The sequence below is a fragment of the Uncinocarpus reesii genome, genomic scaffold (genome assembly GCF_000003515.1).
Source record: "Uncinocarpus reesii 1704 scaffold_2 genomic scaffold, whole genome shotgun sequence".
Taxonomy (NCBI): domain Eukaryota; kingdom Fungi; phylum Ascomycota; class Eurotiomycetes; order Onygenales; family Onygenaceae; genus Uncinocarpus; species Uncinocarpus reesii.
This window is the reverse complement of record NW_003052499.1, coordinates 2,381,681-2,400,544: the sequence shown is the minus strand read 5'-3', so window position 1 is coordinate 2,400,544 and position 18,864 is coordinate 2,381,681. Positions and strand designations below refer to the sequence as shown.

The 18,864-nt window shown below is 50.8% G+C and overlaps 5 protein-coding genes across 5 annotated transcripts; 3 read left to right on the top strand and 2 right to left on the bottom strand.

Annotated features, from left to right (window-relative positions):
* Positions 1–348: 348 nt before the first annotated feature.
* UREG_03786 (uncharacterized protein) lies at positions 349–4,280 on the bottom strand (the record flags this gene model as incomplete). Its single annotated transcript, XM_002544223.1, has 3 exons — positions 349–3,077; positions 3,103–3,125; positions 3,475–4,280. 3 exons carry the CDS (start codon positions 4,278–4,280, stop codon positions 349–351), a joined length of 3,558 nt encoding a protein of 1,185 aa, XP_002544269.1.
* A 292-nt stretch (positions 4,281–4,572) lies between these two features.
* On the bottom strand, positions 4,573–6,859 carry UREG_03785 (uncharacterized protein; the record flags this gene model as incomplete). Its single annotated transcript, XM_002544222.1, has 6 exons — positions 4,573–4,820; positions 5,097–5,137; positions 5,268–5,287; positions 5,643–5,680; positions 5,784–6,401; positions 6,448–6,859. 6 exons carry the CDS (start codon positions 6,857–6,859, stop codon positions 4,573–4,575), a joined length of 1,377 nt encoding a protein of 458 aa, XP_002544268.1.
* A 2,681-nt stretch (positions 6,860–9,540) lies between these two features.
* On the top strand, positions 9,541–11,231 carry UREG_03784 (uncharacterized protein; the record flags this gene model as incomplete). The annotated part of the gene is made up of 4 exons (XM_002544221.1): positions 9,541–9,876; positions 9,942–10,431; positions 10,503–11,095; positions 11,148–11,231. 4 exons carry the CDS (start codon positions 9,541–9,543, stop codon positions 11,229–11,231), a joined length of 1,503 nt encoding a protein of 500 aa, XP_002544267.1.
* A 1,628-nt stretch (positions 11,232–12,859) lies between these two features.
* On the top strand, positions 12,860–13,979 carry UREG_03783 (uncharacterized protein; the record flags this gene model as incomplete). Its single annotated transcript, XM_002544220.1, has 2 exons — positions 12,860–13,053; positions 13,151–13,979. 2 exons carry the CDS (start codon positions 12,860–12,862, stop codon positions 13,977–13,979), a joined length of 1,023 nt encoding a protein of 340 aa, XP_002544266.1.
* Positions 13,980–16,869: 2,890 nt separating this feature from the next.
* Positions 16,870–18,800, top strand: UREG_03782 (uncharacterized protein; the record flags this gene model as incomplete). The annotated part of the gene is made up of 4 exons (XM_002544219.1): positions 16,870–17,135; positions 17,196–17,220; positions 17,260–17,420; positions 17,483–18,800. The coding sequence occupies 4 exons, from the start codon at positions 16,870–16,872 to the stop codon at positions 18,798–18,800; spliced, it is 1,770 nt and encodes a 589-aa protein (XP_002544265.1).
* Between the last annotated feature and the right edge of the window lie 64 nt (positions 18,801–18,864).

Genomic DNA, 18,864 nt, shown 5'->3' with positions numbered 1-18,864 from the left:
ATCTAAAGCCACTGGCTTCCAGGCCATGAACAATCTGAGATGCCAAAATTTTGAGGGCTCTATCATTTGTATTCCCTTGCAGCTATCACATCATTTGAAGCCTTCCCAAGCTACCTAGAGAATAAAACACTAAGCCATGCCGATTGATGCAAAAGGATATGGCTTCTAAATCTATGAAATTAAAAATAGCAGGATATACCAGTGAGTATCTGCGTATCATCATAATCCGTTGTCCCGTTTAAACTTATCCCATGCCTCATTCAACGTGCTAAACACAGCCCCGGCAATCATCCTTTGTTCCGTCGTGGCATTTACCGAAATCTAATTCACGCGCAGAAAAATAAGCCATCATGAAGAAACAAGCATCAACAGCCAACGTACCTTGTCGGGATGCACTTTGGCAATCCCCTTCATATAGTGAATCTTCACTTTATTAGGAAGCACCAGCTCCGCCATACCAAGCTTTTTCCATCCCGTCTCTGGCCATAGAACCGAGTCCAAACTCGCCAACAACGCACGTAAATTATCCTGCTTGCCCCCTTTCCAGGCAGTAAGCCGTGCTTCAACCGTGTCCGCGAGTGCGAATTTCTCATTATCCAGTCGATCAGCGGCTTCGTTCGCCGCGCGGAGCCGACTGACGGCTTCTGCCGGTTTAGCTGGGATTGCAGATTGCGATCTGGCAGCGGGCCTTGGTGTCGCGCGTGGCGGAGGCCGTGCTGAGACGGATGGTCTCGGCGCGGCGGCGGAGGGAGTTCGAATGCCAGCTGCCTTTTCACATCGAGTTCGTCCCTGAATACTAGCACTACCACCGTGGCCGGATTCGACGGTCTCTCGCCAGATTTTGGCGGCATCGGTCCACCGTTCTAATTGCTCCAGCGCTTCCGCTTTTCGCATCATGGCTTTCCCAAAGAATTCCCTCATCTCTTTCATCGGCTCGCCGTTTGCTAAATCTATTTTTTCCGACTCGCCTCTGCTAGGGCCGATGATAGACAGTGCACGGTCTGCGTCACTGATGGCCGTTTTCGGTTCACCGATTTTCAAAGCAGTTAAAGCATGGTTGGTGAGAAGGATGATGGCTACCGGATGGTCGCCTGGTATCAAAGAGATTGCCGTAGAATAGGCTACATGGGCAGCAGCATAGTCACCACGTTTGAAGGCAGCGGCCCCGTCCTGGCGGTGTTTATGCGAAGCCAGGAGCGTCGAGTTGGAAACTGGAGGAATTTGCCTTGGAGAAACTTTGGGCCGCGGAGCTATTGGTGGTGATGCGGTAGGGCGCGACGGGGTCCTGGCAGGTGATGGCGACGCAGCTGCACGGAGCGGTTGGGATGGCTTAGTAGTTCCCTCTAGCAGATCGAGCGCTGGCTCTGCAGAGAGTTTCGGTGTAGTCTTCCTTCGTCTGGCTGGGCTGACATATGCTTCAGAAGCTTGTTCATCGGCGGCTAAACGAGACAGACGAGAACGGCTATCATTGAGAGGCGGGCTCTGAATGTCCTGTTGTGACCGGCGTGGCCGTATAGGTAGTTGATGAGATGGCGGAACGTCTCGCAATGGATTCTGGCGGCCCGTGTGCTGGGGAGGCGGTTGCGGACTTCTGCTTGGTCGCGGAGGCTTACTTGGTGGCGCTCTCTCCATTTCCAGCATGAGCGCTTCATCCGTAACGCTCACGCTGGGTTTCGCCGCTGAGCCGCCTCGCTGTGGCCGCACTTCTGTTTGACTTCGGCCTTCCATCCTTTCCTCTCTCATCCATCGCGGCTGGGATGGATCCGGGGTCGAGTTGAATTCCTGGACGGCTTGCTGTACTCTTTTCGTTCCGCTCTTCCATAAAGAATTCGCGGACTTGAAAAGATTGTTCCCGAATTCAGCGGCTAGTTGGGCGGGGTCCTTCTCTGCCGCCCTTCTACTATTGGGGCTTCTCTCCTCAAAACGCGCTTGATCCCGTACCTGTGTCGGTAGACTAGAGTCTCTAAGTTCGCCCGCCAACCGGTCACGCCGCCCGTTGGGAGCCCGTTCCGAACGCGACTGTGCCTGTGCGCTCTGACTTCTGCCTCTGGCCTTTTCTTGTGCCTCAGCATGGGCGGAATTAAGCAGCCAACCCACAGCTGCCTGGACATCAGTTCCCGATTCAGTGGTCGCTAGCGCTGTGCTGGCTTTTTCAATTAAAAATCCCATATCAACTAGCTCGGCAATAGCCCGATCCACAGGCGATATCCGAGCAGGCGAGCCGCTTTTGTCCTCCGCAAGGCGAACTTCACTTTGACGTTCCAATGTTGTAATCTCAGGAGTGGGTTTCGCAAACTCCGACACAGGCTTAGCAAGGGGGCCCAGTATATCATCATCATCCCCATCCACTGCATATGGCGAAGTAACCTTGGGTTGCGTCTGCCTTTGGCTCATCTCACCTAAACCAAACGGGTCATCATCCTCCATTACTACCGTATTTCTAGCTGGCAAATGTAAACCCGGATTGGGAGCGGGGGGCGCTATCGAGCTCGGGATTGGAAAATTAGTTGATCTGTCCACAGGCGCTGAAGCGTTGAATGCAGCTAGAATGTCGTCCTCGTCATCGTCCATGGCGCTTCTCCGATGGGGCAAGCCACTTCCAGCAAGGCCCTGGGAAAGGAGGTCGGGAGACGAAGATTGCGCGCTCCTGCCAGAGGTCAAACCGGATGTATGGCTCGAGACGCCGGATTTGCCTAAGTTATCCCAGAATTGCTCATTGTTTCCACCATATTGCGCATCAAACTGTGCGCGTCTCTGCTTCTCTTCCAATGCCTTCTGCTGGGCCAACTGCCGTTGCCGCTCCGCGAGAGAAACACCCTTGCCTGATGCGCCAGATCCAAAGGCAACGAGGTTGGCAAAACTGTCATTCGCCGGAGTGGGCGCTTTAGACGGCGGCATGGAGTGTATCGCGGGCGGAGAGCGAACCGTAGAGCGGGGATTGAGCAAACGGGGAATTAGAGGTATCAGCTGGAGTTTCTGGCAGTCCGTGTACTTTAGACCTGTGGTATCATCAATATCGGTTCGAATGGGGTGGCTGCGAGGCGAATTTGGCGTGATGTGCTGCTTTCGACAATTCACTGGTTGTAAGGGGTGCAATGGGACCAAGCGTTATGATGCATGGTTTCCTTGACAAATATCAGTACAAGGAGCAACAGTATGTACAGGAATCAATGAGTAGCAATAAAGAACAATGAAATCCAACCACGCATGCAATCACCAGCAGAGATTCAACTGTTTGTATTGTCCCATCGTCCAAGAGGCTTCATACGCATTATCAAACACGGCAAACAGCATTGGTCGGTTATGTAAGCAATATTCTTCGGAACTTTATAAATCCGCTATTAAGGACGCTGGATGGGCAAGTTGAGCAATATCTGAACAAGCATTCAAGGGACAAACAAGCGCAACATTAAGCTTGTAGAAACGGAAATCACTCTGTTTGCTACCCCAGAGGCATCATATTATCAGTCGCACGCTACATTGGCGATCAGTCGAGCGACAGGGGGATCATGGTCGCCATCAGACTCCTTGTACTCAAACCGCTCCCACCGATTTCCATAATCACCGAATCCTTTAGGTCTACACATGAGGATATGACTTGTATACAAAACAACCTCGCTCCTCTTCACAGCTTTGGAGAATACCTCCAGTAAACGGCTATCGACGGGTTCGTCGTCCGGGATGGGTAATCTCCCATGCCAAAACAGGAAAAATAGGCCATCACAACTTGACTTGCGGGTTTTAACAACTTCATCGTAGAGAGTCCGCATTCTAAGGCCATCACTGTAAGCGCGAGCGTGCTCGGGTCGCTTCTCGATCCCCTCGTCACCTGTCTGGACGGGCGGTCGATCAAATTCCAAGAGCTTCCAGGTCGTCGAGGACCCGTGAAGAAATTGGGTGTCTGTCAGCAGGCCTAGCGAACGGACTGGCGGTTGCGTGACGAGCATACGCCGCCAGCTTGATCCTTTACGAAAGAACGCATCGCGATTCTTAACCAGGGCCAATGAGTCAAACAAGTCGTCGGAATGGCCTTCGAATCCATTATTGTCACCGTCGAAAAAGAAGGGAAACTTCTCCTCCAAAAGCGGATTTACGGCGTAGTGCGTGTTGTCGGCAGACCTCACAGGCCTCAAGAATAGTGTCATCTGTAGGTTTGGAGAGTCGTTGATCAATGCGTGCCATTGTCGACACACCCGCTGTGCGGAGACAAGTAAGGTGCGTATCTCCACTTGGAGAAGCACAGACTCGAGGAGTTCCGCAGTGTTTATAACAGCCTCCATCGTTTGCCCTTGTCCTTTGTTCTGCTGATAGCAATAATGAACACAATCAGAAACACCCCGCTCTCCGGTTGTAGTTACGAGGATGAGTTAATGTTAGCGCAGGTAACTTACTTCTCTAAGGTTGGGGGCGTTGAGCTCGCTAGTTACCCATGCTTGAACACCTGGCCAAGCATTTGAGCTGCTTACTCAGCATGGTCTTATCTTATCTTTACCATGCAAGAACACTATATAAAATGCGTCGCGTTGACATAGCTCCCCATCTTCCTTAATTATCACACACATCATATCTTACTTATCTATGTCTGAAGTCTGGTAGGCCGTGAAAGCTGAAGAAGAGGGGGATTTTGTTGCCGATTTCAAAATTGTTGAAGAAGTCCATCACGTTGGTAAGCTCCTCTGTGGTTGGAGGTCGATGGTCCGGCAGCGGTGGTGGTGGAGGATTCGGAGGCGCTCTCCGATTAAGGGTGATGGCGGGGATGGCGTCATGTCGCTGGACGCTTGAGCTCGACGCAATTGGCATGATCGGACGCGAAACGGGAACTGCAAAGGCAATAGGGACCAAGCATATTTGAAGACCGAGCCACATTACTCATGCGCGGAAAAACTGGAGCACCTTTCATTGTGATGATTTAATGAACACCACTGTTGACACGAAGTGAAGTTGCAGATATATAGCGGGACAAATACAAGATTGTCGAAACGGTTGTGAAAACAGCACGGGGACCTCGCCGTGCTCCCTGTGAACATGTAGGATCGGAGGGGCGGAAGAGAGGTCAAGAAGTTGATAGAGCTTAGACCTTTATATTTATACCGTACAGTACATCCCCAGATCATCCCCTGCTATTTCTAACTTCAGTCTATCCATAACCTAGTCAGTACCCTAATTTACTGGTCATAGGAAGTTGTAACTCTACGAAGGATATGTGAGGGGGCGGGCGAAGTGTAGGCACAGGGAATCGTTTCATCTCACCCCTCTATTCAACTTACCTTTCAGCTCCTCGCGTGAGCTACCAGTTCATGTGTACATCACTTTGCCCACTAAGTGGGTGTATACTCGATTCCGCGCTTTTGTTGAGCTGAGAGAAAGAATCCCTGTACTTTCTTCCCCGCTAATGCGATGTATGCCTGCCTCACCTAGTATGCAAGCCAGGGGGGGCGAGAGTCTGATCACTTGAGGGTCTATAAGTCATGCTTGCGGTGCATAGAAGGCAACTTCCCAAAATATAGAACATGGTTCAAAGGGTAAGAGGTCTCCGAGTGAAGAAGTCCCAGCCATAAGGTTGACTAACTATCCTAACATCGGCCCGTCGAAACCTGGTAATAAATAGGAATGCTGCATAAATTGCGTCAGGTTTCACCTACTTTATTCCACATTGGTGTTTGAGCGGTTGCGGTGCACTCTACTCGCAATCACAGTTGCTTTATTGTCCAATGAAGTCTCCAGCAGCTCCGTTATCACAGAGCCTTGGCCATGGTTGAGGGCTTTGTCCACGGCCGAAACACCCTTGGAATCACATGAAAACCAGTCAGCCCCGTGTTCAAGGAATAGTCGAGCAGCATGACCATTGTTGTAGCGAATTGCAGCGTGAAAAGCGCTCTCTTCAAACGGGTCTCGAGAAAAGCAGTAGGCTGAGTTTGGGGGCTGAACATGGTTGACATCCGTGCCTGCCTCGACCAGAAGTTGAACACAACGACTTTTCCCAGAGCGAGCAGCATAATGAAGTGCTTCGACGCAAGCATCCATTGGGCTGTGTTTAGCTAAAATCGGGACGCATAATTCTCTTTCCAAGCGCACGGCTTGGAGGATGGGGAGAGAAGAAGGCTCGGGCTGGGAAGGATTTGCGCCGTTCGCTATCACGAACTTGAGAAGCTCGAGGTTGTTCTCTCGAATTGCAATGTTGACGGCATTGCCCATCGCAAACATTAAGGTCCAGTGAATGACATCGGGGTCGCGGGCTAGAAAGATTTTGTAGACGTCGAGGCCTGCCTCCAGAGCCAGCCGCACAATCTTACAATGATCTGTCGTCCACCAATCCGACCCCGGATTCTGATCCAGGAGAAACGACACAATGTGCGTATGGCGTGGAGGAATCGCCTCCTCGAGCAAACCCCGCAGGGTGCCTGGGCATTCCATTTTGTTTGCCTGCATGTCGAACAGCGCTTTCACCAAGTCCAGATCCCCGTTCGCACAGGCAAGTTTGATTTCTTCCATACCGGAAACAACGGCGTGAGTCGGACATGAAAGTAGGAGTGAATGACCTTTTCCCAAGGCTCGGAGCCTGCTTCTTTTCCACGGAGGTTTGGAGACAACGGTTCAGGTTACGAAGCATCTTATATGAGGACGGATGATCGTCCGGCAAGGGCACGGAACCGCCGCTGCACGTGATCCAGGGGCTGCCATCGGAGAGATGCCCGCTTTCGGAAATGTGAACGACGGCCTCCGCAACACGGTTGAAGCTGACGTCTTGAGCTCCAAACATCAACCCTGGGGACTGTGTCTGCACAGGCACCAGGATTTCTTTTTGAATGGCAGGAGAAGAGATTTGGCCAGACTGGTCGAATGCAGCCAGATGCCGCATCACGATACACAACTTGAAATTTTAGGAGGGCTTCCTCGGTTTTGCACAGTCGCATTCCTGCAATCCCATTCTGTGTGATGGTTCCCCATGAACTGAATTGGCAGAACGGAGTAGCCCTGGTGAAGTACTCTCTCAAGGATATTGGAGCTAAGCATGTATGTACATTCCAAATTGCGTGCTCTTAATTCGAAATATTGTTGAGCGTTTCCCTCCTGGAACCCATGGCGACCCAGCCCCCTTTAGAAACAGCTTAATGCAGACAGGGTTAACAACCGCTCCATGACTGTGACTATGCTCCAACATTTGCTACCGCAAAGGAAGCTTGTCTGTCCACGGGTGTACTTGCACCAGAAGCTATGGATCCTGTGCCGCCGCCCAAAACCCTATGGTTATTCTGCAGGGCTTCTTGATATTCTCCCCATGGCCCGGACACCTTTTTAAGGTGCGCCAATTAGCGGGCCCTGAACATCTCTCCAAATATATGAAGTTCTCAAGCTCGTATACCCTTTAGAATCACTGTTCTGTCAGTCGTCTGGGATCGGGGAAGCTGTTGGCCATACTGGCCCATTCGGATCTCTGAACCAACTGATTAAAACATGTTGGGCTATCTACAGTTTCTATCCTTCTGCTGGTGCTTGGACCAAGTGCTCCGCAATGTCTACTCCTTCGAGCACTGGAAGCCTAGTATTTAAAAGACATTGAACACGGCTCTGAGTGCGCTTCTGGCTCTAAACCCACCGGAGCTCAGTTATGTGATGCCATTATGGAAGTCTGAAATGTGATTGCACCTGAGTTTTTGACCGGTTTCGTGGACTTGATGAAACAGAGATGCTGGAAGGTCATTGCAATGATGAAGATTCAATTTCTTACTAGATTTTCTAGTAATTTCAATGGTGTTGAGAGTCTGTGCTTCAGAACATCACTATCCTTAATTTGATATCAGGTTGAAATAGAATTTATGAGTTGGTCAGAATCAAAAGTAGATTTACGAACAGAACTTCACCCTAGTAGGCAAACAAACCAAACCAAACTACGCTGCCAAGCCACGCCAAGGCGAGGTCCACATGGCCCCTGCTTCGGGAAGGCACGGCCCTGAGATTCGGATCGGGCAGGTTCGCTGCGTTGAGCCAATAACGACGCTGCAGTCTGGCTGGCAGAGAGACCACTGATGGGTTGAAAAGGGCTGTCTGAGAGCTGAGCGAGATTGTGGACTTGCCGAGGGATTGAGTACCTCACTGGTATGGAGCCAAAAGCATCCAACGCAGCCATGCGGAGCCGCCAGAAATTTTAGAGTCCCCATCCAGGACTGGCTCTGTATGGAAACGAAACGCCCGTTGCATCGCAAGTCGTCCTACGGTAAGCAGTTTGAGGAGCCTGCAATTCGGGGCATAGGCTCTCATTATTATTGCCTGATGCTGTGTCTCAGCAGCTGCACAGGGTAGGTCCCCACCAGTGCTGTATTTGGAAACCTGGAGGGAACGAATAATGGGTCTCTCGAAGCTGTTCTCAGCTCTATCTGGCGGAAACAAACTCCCGAATTGGACCCGTGGCTGCTGCGGTGACGTCTCGTTTTCCGGTTTGTTGGATTGGCGGCGCACGGAAAGAGAGCCGCAAGCTCGGTCGCAACAAACGATTCGTGGGAGTGGCCCGTGGGTAAGAGAGCCCCGTTCTGCCGCAGCATTATATTATTATTGGCCTAGGAATAATGATGCCAGGGAAGAAACGAGGTCAATCGACACGGCATCGCGTGGTTTGAATGCTTCGAAGCGCCCGTCAATCCTTCTTCTCCTGCTCCAGGCCAAACCCCATATTTTAAGCTCCAGCCACTGATTCCAGACCGGTGGTTGTGGGCTCTGCTCCATCTTTGGCGGCAGTCCTAGCCTCTTCCCCGGGCGTTCAGAGAGGCGTGTGGGTGTCTCAAGCGGGCCTGTGCGGAATAATGGAACTGCTCAAAGCACTACTCCTTGATATGACCTTGGTTAGCGAGAGGTGGATTGGAGAGGCACTCTTCCCCGGCAGTTATGCAGGGCGAACCAGTTCCCCGAAACAGGATGCCCGACGCGCTGGCTCCGCAGGCGGTTTTGCGATCACGTAAAAAAGGAAGCATACTCTGTGCTCTCAGGAGGATTCTAGCAGCAAGATGCAGTGAGCAACGGATGCTGCCAGCAGGAGCTTTTGACTGAACCGTGCCGTTCACTAAGGGCCGAACCTAAAGAGCGTACGGAAGCGATCAGCATAATCGTAAATTCGCATGGTCAAGCCCGCGTGGTCGATTCCAGGCTAATAAATAACAACAGCAAAGGGAGTCAGACAGTAAGTGATCTCGCACTTTTCACAGCAAAACCGTATTATTAAGGGTTCGTACCCTCGGCTGGCCCAGGCCGCAGGGGGCGTTGTCGAGACTGCTGCCGATGGCCCCCGGAGATGGCCTCTCTGGCCTGATGAGTCCTGGGGCTTAAGATCAAGTCCGGGACTGCGAAATCGCCCCGCCAACCTAAACTCATGCACCACCAACGCTGCTCTCTCTTTGCCCCCTGCTTCCTCTTCTTCTCTCATCTCTTCTCTTCTGTGAATCTTGTCATTCGTGTATCTCGCGATTCTTGCTCACAAGTCAGTTTGGTGAACGCTTTTCATCACTCAAGCGGCCGCAGTCACTGGCCTCGCCCCTTCTCAACCTCACGATGGGCCTCTTCAAGCGCAAGGACTCAAAGCAATCAGCGTCCGATAAGGATGAGCAAGACTCGTTGACCTCGACGAACAGTGCGAGGACGTCAAACGCGTCTCTGAAAATGCCACTGTCGCTCAAGTCCAGCGGCAGTCCTCCAATCCCTGAGATTCCCATTGCCCCTCCTCCTGACCCCAATATCGACCCTGCCGCCTATCTCAGAAGCATCCACTCCGTTCGCCAAAGGTCCAGGTTTATTATGCTCAAGGCGAAAATGAACCAATTGAACCATTTTGACGTGGACGTTGACAAGTTTGAGGCCACAGCGCAATACGTGGTGTCGATTATCAAAGTATGACTCTAGTATTCATCCTGTCGACATATCAGAATACTGACCCTTCGTGCACTCGGGTGTAGAGAGATTATGCGCCCGACTACCAGTCCATTCCCGCCCACGGTCGCTGGCAGCACTTTGAAGTCGGTGGCAGGCCCCGAATCAACCAACTGCTTCAGTCCTGGCCCAGCACAATTGATTCCCTCGAACGGACAAGGCGATTAATCGATTTGTTCCTAATCTCAGTCTTGCTCGATGCCGGAGCCGGGAATAAGTGGTCGTACAAGTCGAAAGAATCAGGGAAAATTTACAAGCGCAGCGAAGGGTTGGCTGTTGCGAGTTTGGAAATGTTTAAAACTGGGATGTTCAGCAGTGACCCCACCGAGCCTTGCCAGGTCGACGGTGCAGGTTTGAAGAGGGTTACTGTACAAGCACTAGCAAAGGGGATGCAGCACACGGAAGACAATCCGCTGGCTGGCATTGAAGGGCGTGCGGGACTGCTCACGAGGCTTTCGGGAGCCCTAGATAATCAGGAGTTTTTCGGAGTGGATGCCAGACCTGGTAACATGCTAGGTAAGTTTCCTCAATAACTGTTTTTCGGCCCCAACCCCTTCAGACTAACAGCTATCCCCAATGGTCTATAGACTACCTCCTCTCTCATCCCTCAACCCTAGCATCATCAGTTCCCATCATTCCAGTCCCCACACTCTGGAATGTCCTCATGGACGGACTTTCTCCAATCTGGCCACCATCGCGCACGCAGATAGATGGTGTGTCGATTGGAGATGCTTGGCCTTGCAAAGCCATGCCTCCGTCGCCACCTACCAAAGAATGGGAAACAATAGTCCCCTTCCACAAGCTAACGCAATGGCTCTGCTACTCCATTATGGTACCAATGTCAAAGATTCTGAACATCAGGTTTTCCGGCACCGAACTTTTGACAGGGCTTCCCGAGTACCGAAATGGAGGCCTTCTCATTGATATGGGCCTACTTACGCTGAAAGATGAAGACATGAAACGCGGCCTAGATGCTTACAAGACGAATGCAATGATAAAAGGCCAGCCTAATATGGAAGTGGTCCCTCTGTTCACGGCAGACGATGATGTAATAGTGGAGTGGCGCGCTCTGACAGTCGGGTTCCTTGATGAGTTACGGGATGAGGTGAATAAGTTGTTAGATTTGCCCGAGGGCCAACAGCTGAGTCTTCCGCAGATACTGGAAGCGGGAACCTGGAAGGTTAGTTCAATTCAATATCAATCATGTATGAATGTTGCTTACTTTTTCATAGGGAGGCCGTGAGATAGCAGAGGTGTCGAGGCCAAATACCAAACAACCTCCGATTATGATCGTCTCGGACGGGACAGTGTTTTAAATGTCGCTCTGGACGCTACTTCGTTTATTTTATATATATTTCTTTCGCCCCATTTCTAATGCCGTTTCAGTTCATGCTTTGATGAGATACCAACAACCCCCTATAATTGCTATTGTAAATCCTACTTGGTTTACCATTTCGAGATTTTCTTGCATGCGTGCTTCCTCCTTTTCTTTTTGTTTCCGGTGTTGGCATGAAATGGAATCTACCCTTCTCAGTCCCCGGGTCCTGCTTGCGTCAGGATATGCACGTATTCCACGGCCTGGGACACTTGTTGTAAGTACCTCAATTCACATTTGATACAGGTTGTCATGAAATGATCAATTCGCCTGTTGCTGAAACTCTGTAATAACTATTTGACCTGGATCAATACTCGTCGCCAACGGATATGGCCTTCAAATTGAATGGGTCTCCTCTTCTCCAATGGCTGAGCTACTTTGATATTCACATAGTGAATATCAGACTCACCAAATTTCTTGAATTCTCCTTAGGCACAGCCCAATGCGCCCTTCCACAGTCACAACCAATCCCGACCTATGGCAGCGCAAATTGCAAAATGTTTATCCGAAATTTTTTTGCCCTTGTGATCACTGTTAAGATGGCTCCCCGGCAGCGCTTTTACCAGGTATTGTAGTGTCCACCAAACTATGAGAACAAGACAGATAGCCCAGTTGACTGGTGATCAGCCACAACAATCTGAAGATACACCTTATCCACAAGTTTCATTTTGTGCCCAAACTCACTAAGCTAGACTCCAGGCACTCTCTCCATTATTATATACTCCACTCCTACAGATTTTGTTGCATGAGCATCCAGCAATACACCTTGGGAGAAACAAAATCACAACAGATAGGATCCTGAATTTCCAAGAAATGTTCTGCTGAAGGAACTAGTTGACTATCCAACCTGTCCAGCAGGAATTATTGTGCTCTCCTGCTCTGCAACAATCAATATTAGCTCAAAAAACATCAATGTTCACTGCTCTTAACTCCAACCGCAAGGCCATCCGATGCGCGAAAGCATTTTAGTGCAGAGTATATTCTGATCAAACGTGCCCAAGGAATTCAACGGAGACTCAGTCCCAATCAAGAGGCAGCTGCGATCAGAATGTTAGAAAGCTATCTAGGAGGTTGCAACTCAGAGAACAACAGACACTCTAGGTAACCTCGTCCACAGAGTTAAACGCCCTGTTTTCCCAGTTGGACGCGCCACCAAAGCGAGTTGATACAACAGTTAAAGCCTACCGAGGCGCCATAAAAGTTGCGGTGATAGGTGCGCTGTTGGACCAGAATACCGCCGAAATCGCCTTTGACAGTCGACGCTCTTGTTTTTTCAGCCGTAGAAACGAGTCCAGCTAGTTGATCCTTCTAAAGCTTATGAAGATATTTGAATAAACATTTCCCTCCTCATAAGGATTTTTTTTGCAGCGTAGGCTTCCATAGTTCGTCAGGTATGACATGTGTAACCTGGCTGTATCGAATACCGAATAAATTACAGACCGTTGCGTCGCGGGATAGAGTCGGCAAAGCAAAGTGTTCCTCCCCGCCAAATTCAAAGGCACGCCGTGATCTCGAACAAAACACAAGCAATTCCTGCAAAATCATCAAGTCAACCAGAAGTGTGGAATCATGGATACGAAGAAAAGGAAGAGGAAGGTCCTGCTCATGGGGAAGAGCGGATCCGGCAAGTCCTCCATGCGCTCCATCATCTTCAGCAACTATGTGGCCAAGGATGTGCGTCGTCTGGGTGCGACAATTGATGTTGAGCATAGCCATGTCAAATTCATTGGCAATTTAACTTTGAATCTTTGGGATTGCGGAGGGTATGTTTTGCCCCAGGAAGCACTGAACGCCGCCTCTCTCTCTGAGAGAGCGGCGAGATTGCTGTGCGCGGAACTAACTTGTTTCCCTTTCCTCTAGACAAGATGCGTTCATGGAAAGCTATGTTGGGTCACAGCGTCAGAACATTTTCACAGACGTCGCGGTCCTGGTGTATGTTTTTGATATTGAATCCCGCGAAGTGGAGCGCGACCTGGACACATACAATGCGATCATCGTTGCCCTGCAAGAATCCAGCCCCAGTGCCTTTGTCTTTTGCCTCATCCACAAACTGGACCTGATCCAGACCGAACACCGTCAACGAGTCTGCGAAGAACGCTCCGCCTTGATCCGCTCCCGCTCCGAGTCCTTTGAGATTGCGACGTTTGGAAGCAGCATCTGGGATCAATCGCTCTACAAGGCCTGGGCCGGGATCGTGCACAAGTTGATTCCCAACCTGTCGTTCATTGAGCGGTTTCTCAACGCGTTTGCGGAAAAGATTGATGCGGAGGAGATAGTTTTGTTTGAGAGGTCGACCTTCCTCAATATCACGTCCGTCACGTCGGATGTCGGGAATATAAACCCCATTTTCGACCGGCATGAGCGCCTTTCGAATATCATGAAAGCCTTCAAGCATTGCGCCGCGAGAAACACGCATACCACGCCTGGATCGGCCAACTTGGTTGTCATGCACACCAAAACACCGCAATTCAACGTGTTCCTGGGCAGGTTTACGGATAATACGTACATCTTCGTCGTGGTGCCGCCGGGTGAAGCTGCCTACAACTGTGCCGTACTGAACATCATGCTGGCGCGAGAAGGGTTTGCGAAAGCCGCGGCAGAGGGACAGGATGCATTTGCATTAGCGTACGGTGATCCGAACGGCGAAGGCGCTGCGGAGGGGTCTGCCGCCGGGCCTTTTCAAACATGATCGTTCACAAATAAGCGTGCATCTTGCTTCGACCACGTCTAGTCTGTATCTGCTTGTATGATGACGGTTTCTTTTCCCCCTTGATGGCAATGGCGTTTTTCCCCTGGCACGGTGGCTAGCAAGAATAGATACCCCATTCCTGATTGTCTCTGGTTACATGTTTTTTTTTTTTTTTTTTTTTTCATTTTTTCTTGCGAGGCGAGGCATGGGCGGTGGGCTTTAGTATTTAATATCATCCAGAAGATCAGGGGATATGGAAAGGTAGTCACGGATGGGATCTGGGCCTTTGTGATAACTGATAGACCCCAGACTTCATAGCGCAAGCTACTCAATACTTAATAATACAATGATCATTTGAAGACTCTAATGTTGCTTTCCTTCGTTGGGAACATCCGCGGCAGTTTCAGCCCTCTTCATGCAGATCCGGAACGGTTCAAAATTCAGCGGATCCTTTTTTTTTAGTAGTAAGGATATTCGAAATGGAAAGCTTGTGGATTCAATAGCCGACTCAACTTCCAAGTCAAGGCGATTTGCTCTGTGGGCAATCATACTGGGCAAGATGTCTGTGCTGTCAGACCCCAGGCTTGGTCATTTTTCGATGGCCATGGGTGTTTATTTCCTGGTCCATCTAGTATTGGATCTCAGTGCTCTCGGGGATCGTTCAAGGGGGGTTTTTCTTCCCTTGATAAAAAGTACATCGTTCAAAACGAAAACGAAGGTTCCTCCATCTCCGGGTTGGCAGGTCCACCGGCGACTCAATTATCAAAAAGTTACCATGGATCTTGGGATGGGTTTCAGAGGCTTACCCGTTTCAATTCGAGAATCGAAGGATTAAATTAGATCCTTCGGATTAATTACAGTGATATAGCGTGCTTGCTGGGGTTGGGAGCTCACGGAATCTTCGAATTTCGACGGGCTTTCGCTAGTTACCCTGGTCGGAGGTACACATGATCGTGTACTTGGCCGCTTCGTGTAGCTTTGATTGAATAATAATAATAATAATACGACGGAGGCGGAGAGTGAAGGGGGGAGTCTGCTCAACATGACAAAAATATGATTGCACGCAACAGTTTCTGCACTCCAGGTTTTGCTCAGCCTTGCTGCGATCTCTCCTTTGATGAGCGCCTGTTGATATTGAGGCTCTGCCCGCCGTTTCTCAATGGTTCTCACCGTTCAGCAGGACGGCGCTAGAATCTCAAAGAGGGAAGAAAGCACTTGGGTCGGCTTGGTCCGGCGGCAAGGCTCTGCTGTGGCAAGGACAGGAATGCAAGGCCGCTGGAGCAAGATGCTGTCGAGTTATTGGCTGTATTTTCCATTCCTTCTCATCCCTTGGTGGCTTGTCGAAACAAGGGCCCCCGCGATAGCGTTATTGGATGCGGCTGCCGAGTGAACCATGGGACGGGGAAAGCTGCACATTGGCATCGGCTTCGTGTGCATCCCTGCCAGGTATCTCATCGTGGGCCGAGTGTTATTTCCAAGGTAACCAACTGGCCGAGAGATCCCTTTGGGTTCCACGACAGACGGTGGCATGTAACGCGATTGCAGACGCCTCCTGCTCTCCACCTTTTTCTGAATTTCTCCTTGCGAAAAATCAAGTTCCTGAAGGGGGCCAGCAGCCAGAGGGGGCAAGCCAAGATCAGAGGTGCAAATGGGCGTTTTTCATTCTGGAAAAGTTCGATGGATTGCTTGGAGCGGAGAAGATTGCACCAAGAGGCAGATCACGGCCTTGGCTGAAGTATCACGCCTTGGCATCTGCTCGTTTTGCACGCATCCCACCAGAAAAATGCCTCCGTTCAGCGTCAGGATGTATTTATTATACATTAGTTATATCAAGATATGGTCCTGGCGATGGCTTTGGTTGATCTCTTCCGGGGGACTGGGTTAATTCTCCGAGTGTCAAGTGTCAAGCAGCGCGTTGGCTGTGAGCGACGGTGTCCTCAGATCAACTGCACTCCAACTCCTAGCTCCCAACTGCCGCCAAGTCGCGCAGCGTCGCATCTTTGATGGAGTTGGGTGGTCCAGCAGCACCCATGCGACCCCAGAAACGGGCTGGCCGGCAAGGATGCTTATGCTTTGTGAGAAGTGACGGGGTGCAGCTGCAGAGCTTGAACTTTCTCACCATCCATTGTCCAAGCAACCTCATCGCCGGTGGGAGGACCTCATCTGTTGCTCCAACACGCAGCCAGCCGAGGCGGCCACATCCCAGCCTGGCACCACGCGGAACATTATTTGCGGGCTGTTCGTTTCTTGTTGCTTTTTTTCCTTGGGCTTCTCCGCTGTGATCGTCGCTCCACGCAATGTGCTATTCTTGGCTGCCCCTTGGTACCAGAAACCTTCCGGTCAAGAGGTAACATTGATCGATGACGGTGACTTTTGTCGTGCTGCCGTGGTTCGCGAGCACAGCAAAACCACATGGGACTCGAGCCAGCCATGGTGGCCAGAGAGATGGTGGTGGAGCAGATACCGGTGCTCGCACCAAGCAACACGCAGAAACGGTACATACATGCCTGTATGCGCATCCAAGCACGCGATTGCCGGGATAATGGAAAGCCAAAGCCTATCGTCTCCCCGCTCGTATCTGGCCTGCCGTGCGTTTTCTCTCGATCTTGCAACGATGAGAATGTGACACGGCTGGGGAATGCCAGCCTTTCGCCGACCAGGGTCCGCCTATCCTTACTTTTTCTCGCCAGCATATCCCCCCTCTCCGTTACCTGGTTCTCGTCTTTTTTTCCCTTTTCCCTTTAAATCCCCCTCGGGATCTCTCATCTTCCCTTTTTCCCCCAGTTGGTGTCTTCCTTTTTTGGGTTCGTCCTTGAAGTCCTGTTTCTTTTCTTGTAACAAGGTAGTTTGATCTTGTTCAACTGCTTTGGGCTCCCGTTCGACTTCAGCCATGGAGCTCTGGGACAAGAAACCCGGGGACGACTCCGATGGCCCGACGACGACGAAGCAGGAGTATGTCGGGCAGGGTGGTCCGCATGTCATTGACTCCGACGAGGAGGGTGTTGCCCTTCATCGTGGCCTGAAGGCACGGCACATCACCATGATTGGTATGCAAAAGGAACTCGGTGGCTCGCGGTGCGTTGCTGACTCTGAACCAGCCATTGGTGGTGCAATTGGAACCGGTTTGATTATTGGTACGGGTAGTGCATTAGCAAAGTGAGTCCATTCCATCGCCTGTGATAATATACATTTTATACTAACGTCGAGATACTAGAGCTGGTGTAAGCTTTCACCGTCCTACGTTTGCTTATGAGGTTTAACCTTTCTAATGACTCGCTAGCCTGCCTCTGTTCTCATCTCTTATCTTATTGTCGGTTTTATCGTCTGGATTGTCATGTGTTCGCTGGGTGAAATGGCGGCATGGCTTCCTCTTCCTAGTGGCTTTACTGGTTACGCGGTGCGGTTCTGCGACCCATCTCTGGGATTCGCGCTTGGGTACTCGTATGCTTGTTCCCCCCTCTTCCACTTGCAGTGCGATATCTTACCGATCGCGCGAATCGCAGTTACTATTGCAAATACATTATCATTACGCCAAACCAATTGACCGCAGCTGCCCTCGTCATACAGTACTGGGTGAAACGCGAGAAAATAAACCCAGGTGTCTGGATCGCGATATTCCTGGTGGTCATTATCGGCATCAACTATTTCGGTATTCGCTTCTTTGGTGAATTCGAATTCTGGCTGTCATCTTTCAAAGTGGTCGTCATCGTTGGACTGATCTTGCTCTCCTTGATTCTCGCTCTGGGCGGTGGTCCGGATAAGGACCGCAAGGGGTTTCGATATTGGAAAGATCCGGGGGCGTTCAATACATATATCAAAGAAGGGAGCGAAGGACGTTTCTTGGCCTTCTGGTCGACAATGGTGACCGCCACCTTTGCTTTCCTTGGGACCGAGCTCGTCGGTGTCACCGTTGGAGAAGCCCAGAACCCTCGCAAGACCATCCCTCGTGCCATCAAGCTCACCTTTTACCGCATCCTCTTTTTCTACATCCTCAGCGTCTTCCTTCTCGGCATGCTCGTTCCCTATGACTCCCCTGAGCTCGCCTTCGCCGCGCAACAGTCCAACTCCGCAAACGCTTCCCCCTATGTTGTCGCCATCAAATTGGCTGCCATTCCTGTCCTCCCCGACATCCTCAACGGTTGTATTTTGGTCTTTGTCTTTTCCGCTTCAAACTCCGATCTTTACATTGCCACACGAACCATTTACGGCTTGGCCAGAGAAGGCAAGGCACCGCGCATCCTGGCTCGCACTGATCGCAGAGGTGTCCCCATCTACGCCCTGGCTCTTTCTAGCGCGTTTGCCCTCCTTGCATTCATGAACGTTTCCGACGACTCCAAGACCATCTTCGGCTACTTTGTCAACCTCGTCACCATTTTTGGTCTCCTCACCTGGATCTCCATCCTTGTCACCCACATCTACTTCGTCCGCGCCCGCAAGGCCCAAAATGTCCCCGAAACGTCGCTCGCCTTCAAAGCACCACTGGGCGTTGGTGGTTCCTACTTTGCATGCGCCTTCTGCATTCTCATCTCTCTCACCAAAAGCTACGATGTCTTTGTGCATAACCCAAAGAAATACGGTAACTTTGACTACAAGAACTTCATCACCGCATATCTCGGAATCCCGCTGTATCTCATCATGATTTTCGGTTACAAGCTTGTCACCAAGTGTAAGGGCGTGAAGCCCGAAGAGGCTGATCTCTGGACGGGCAAGGACGCTATCGACCGGGAGGAGCAGGAATTTTTGGCACGAAAGGAGGCTGAGCAGAGCGGCCTCAAGGATTCGAGTTGGTTCTATCGGACCTTTGTTTCCTGGTTGTTCTGAAGAGCTGAGGGCAACTACTTTCTTGCCCTTGCATGTCTGCCGTTTGGCAGGCTACGGTTATGTG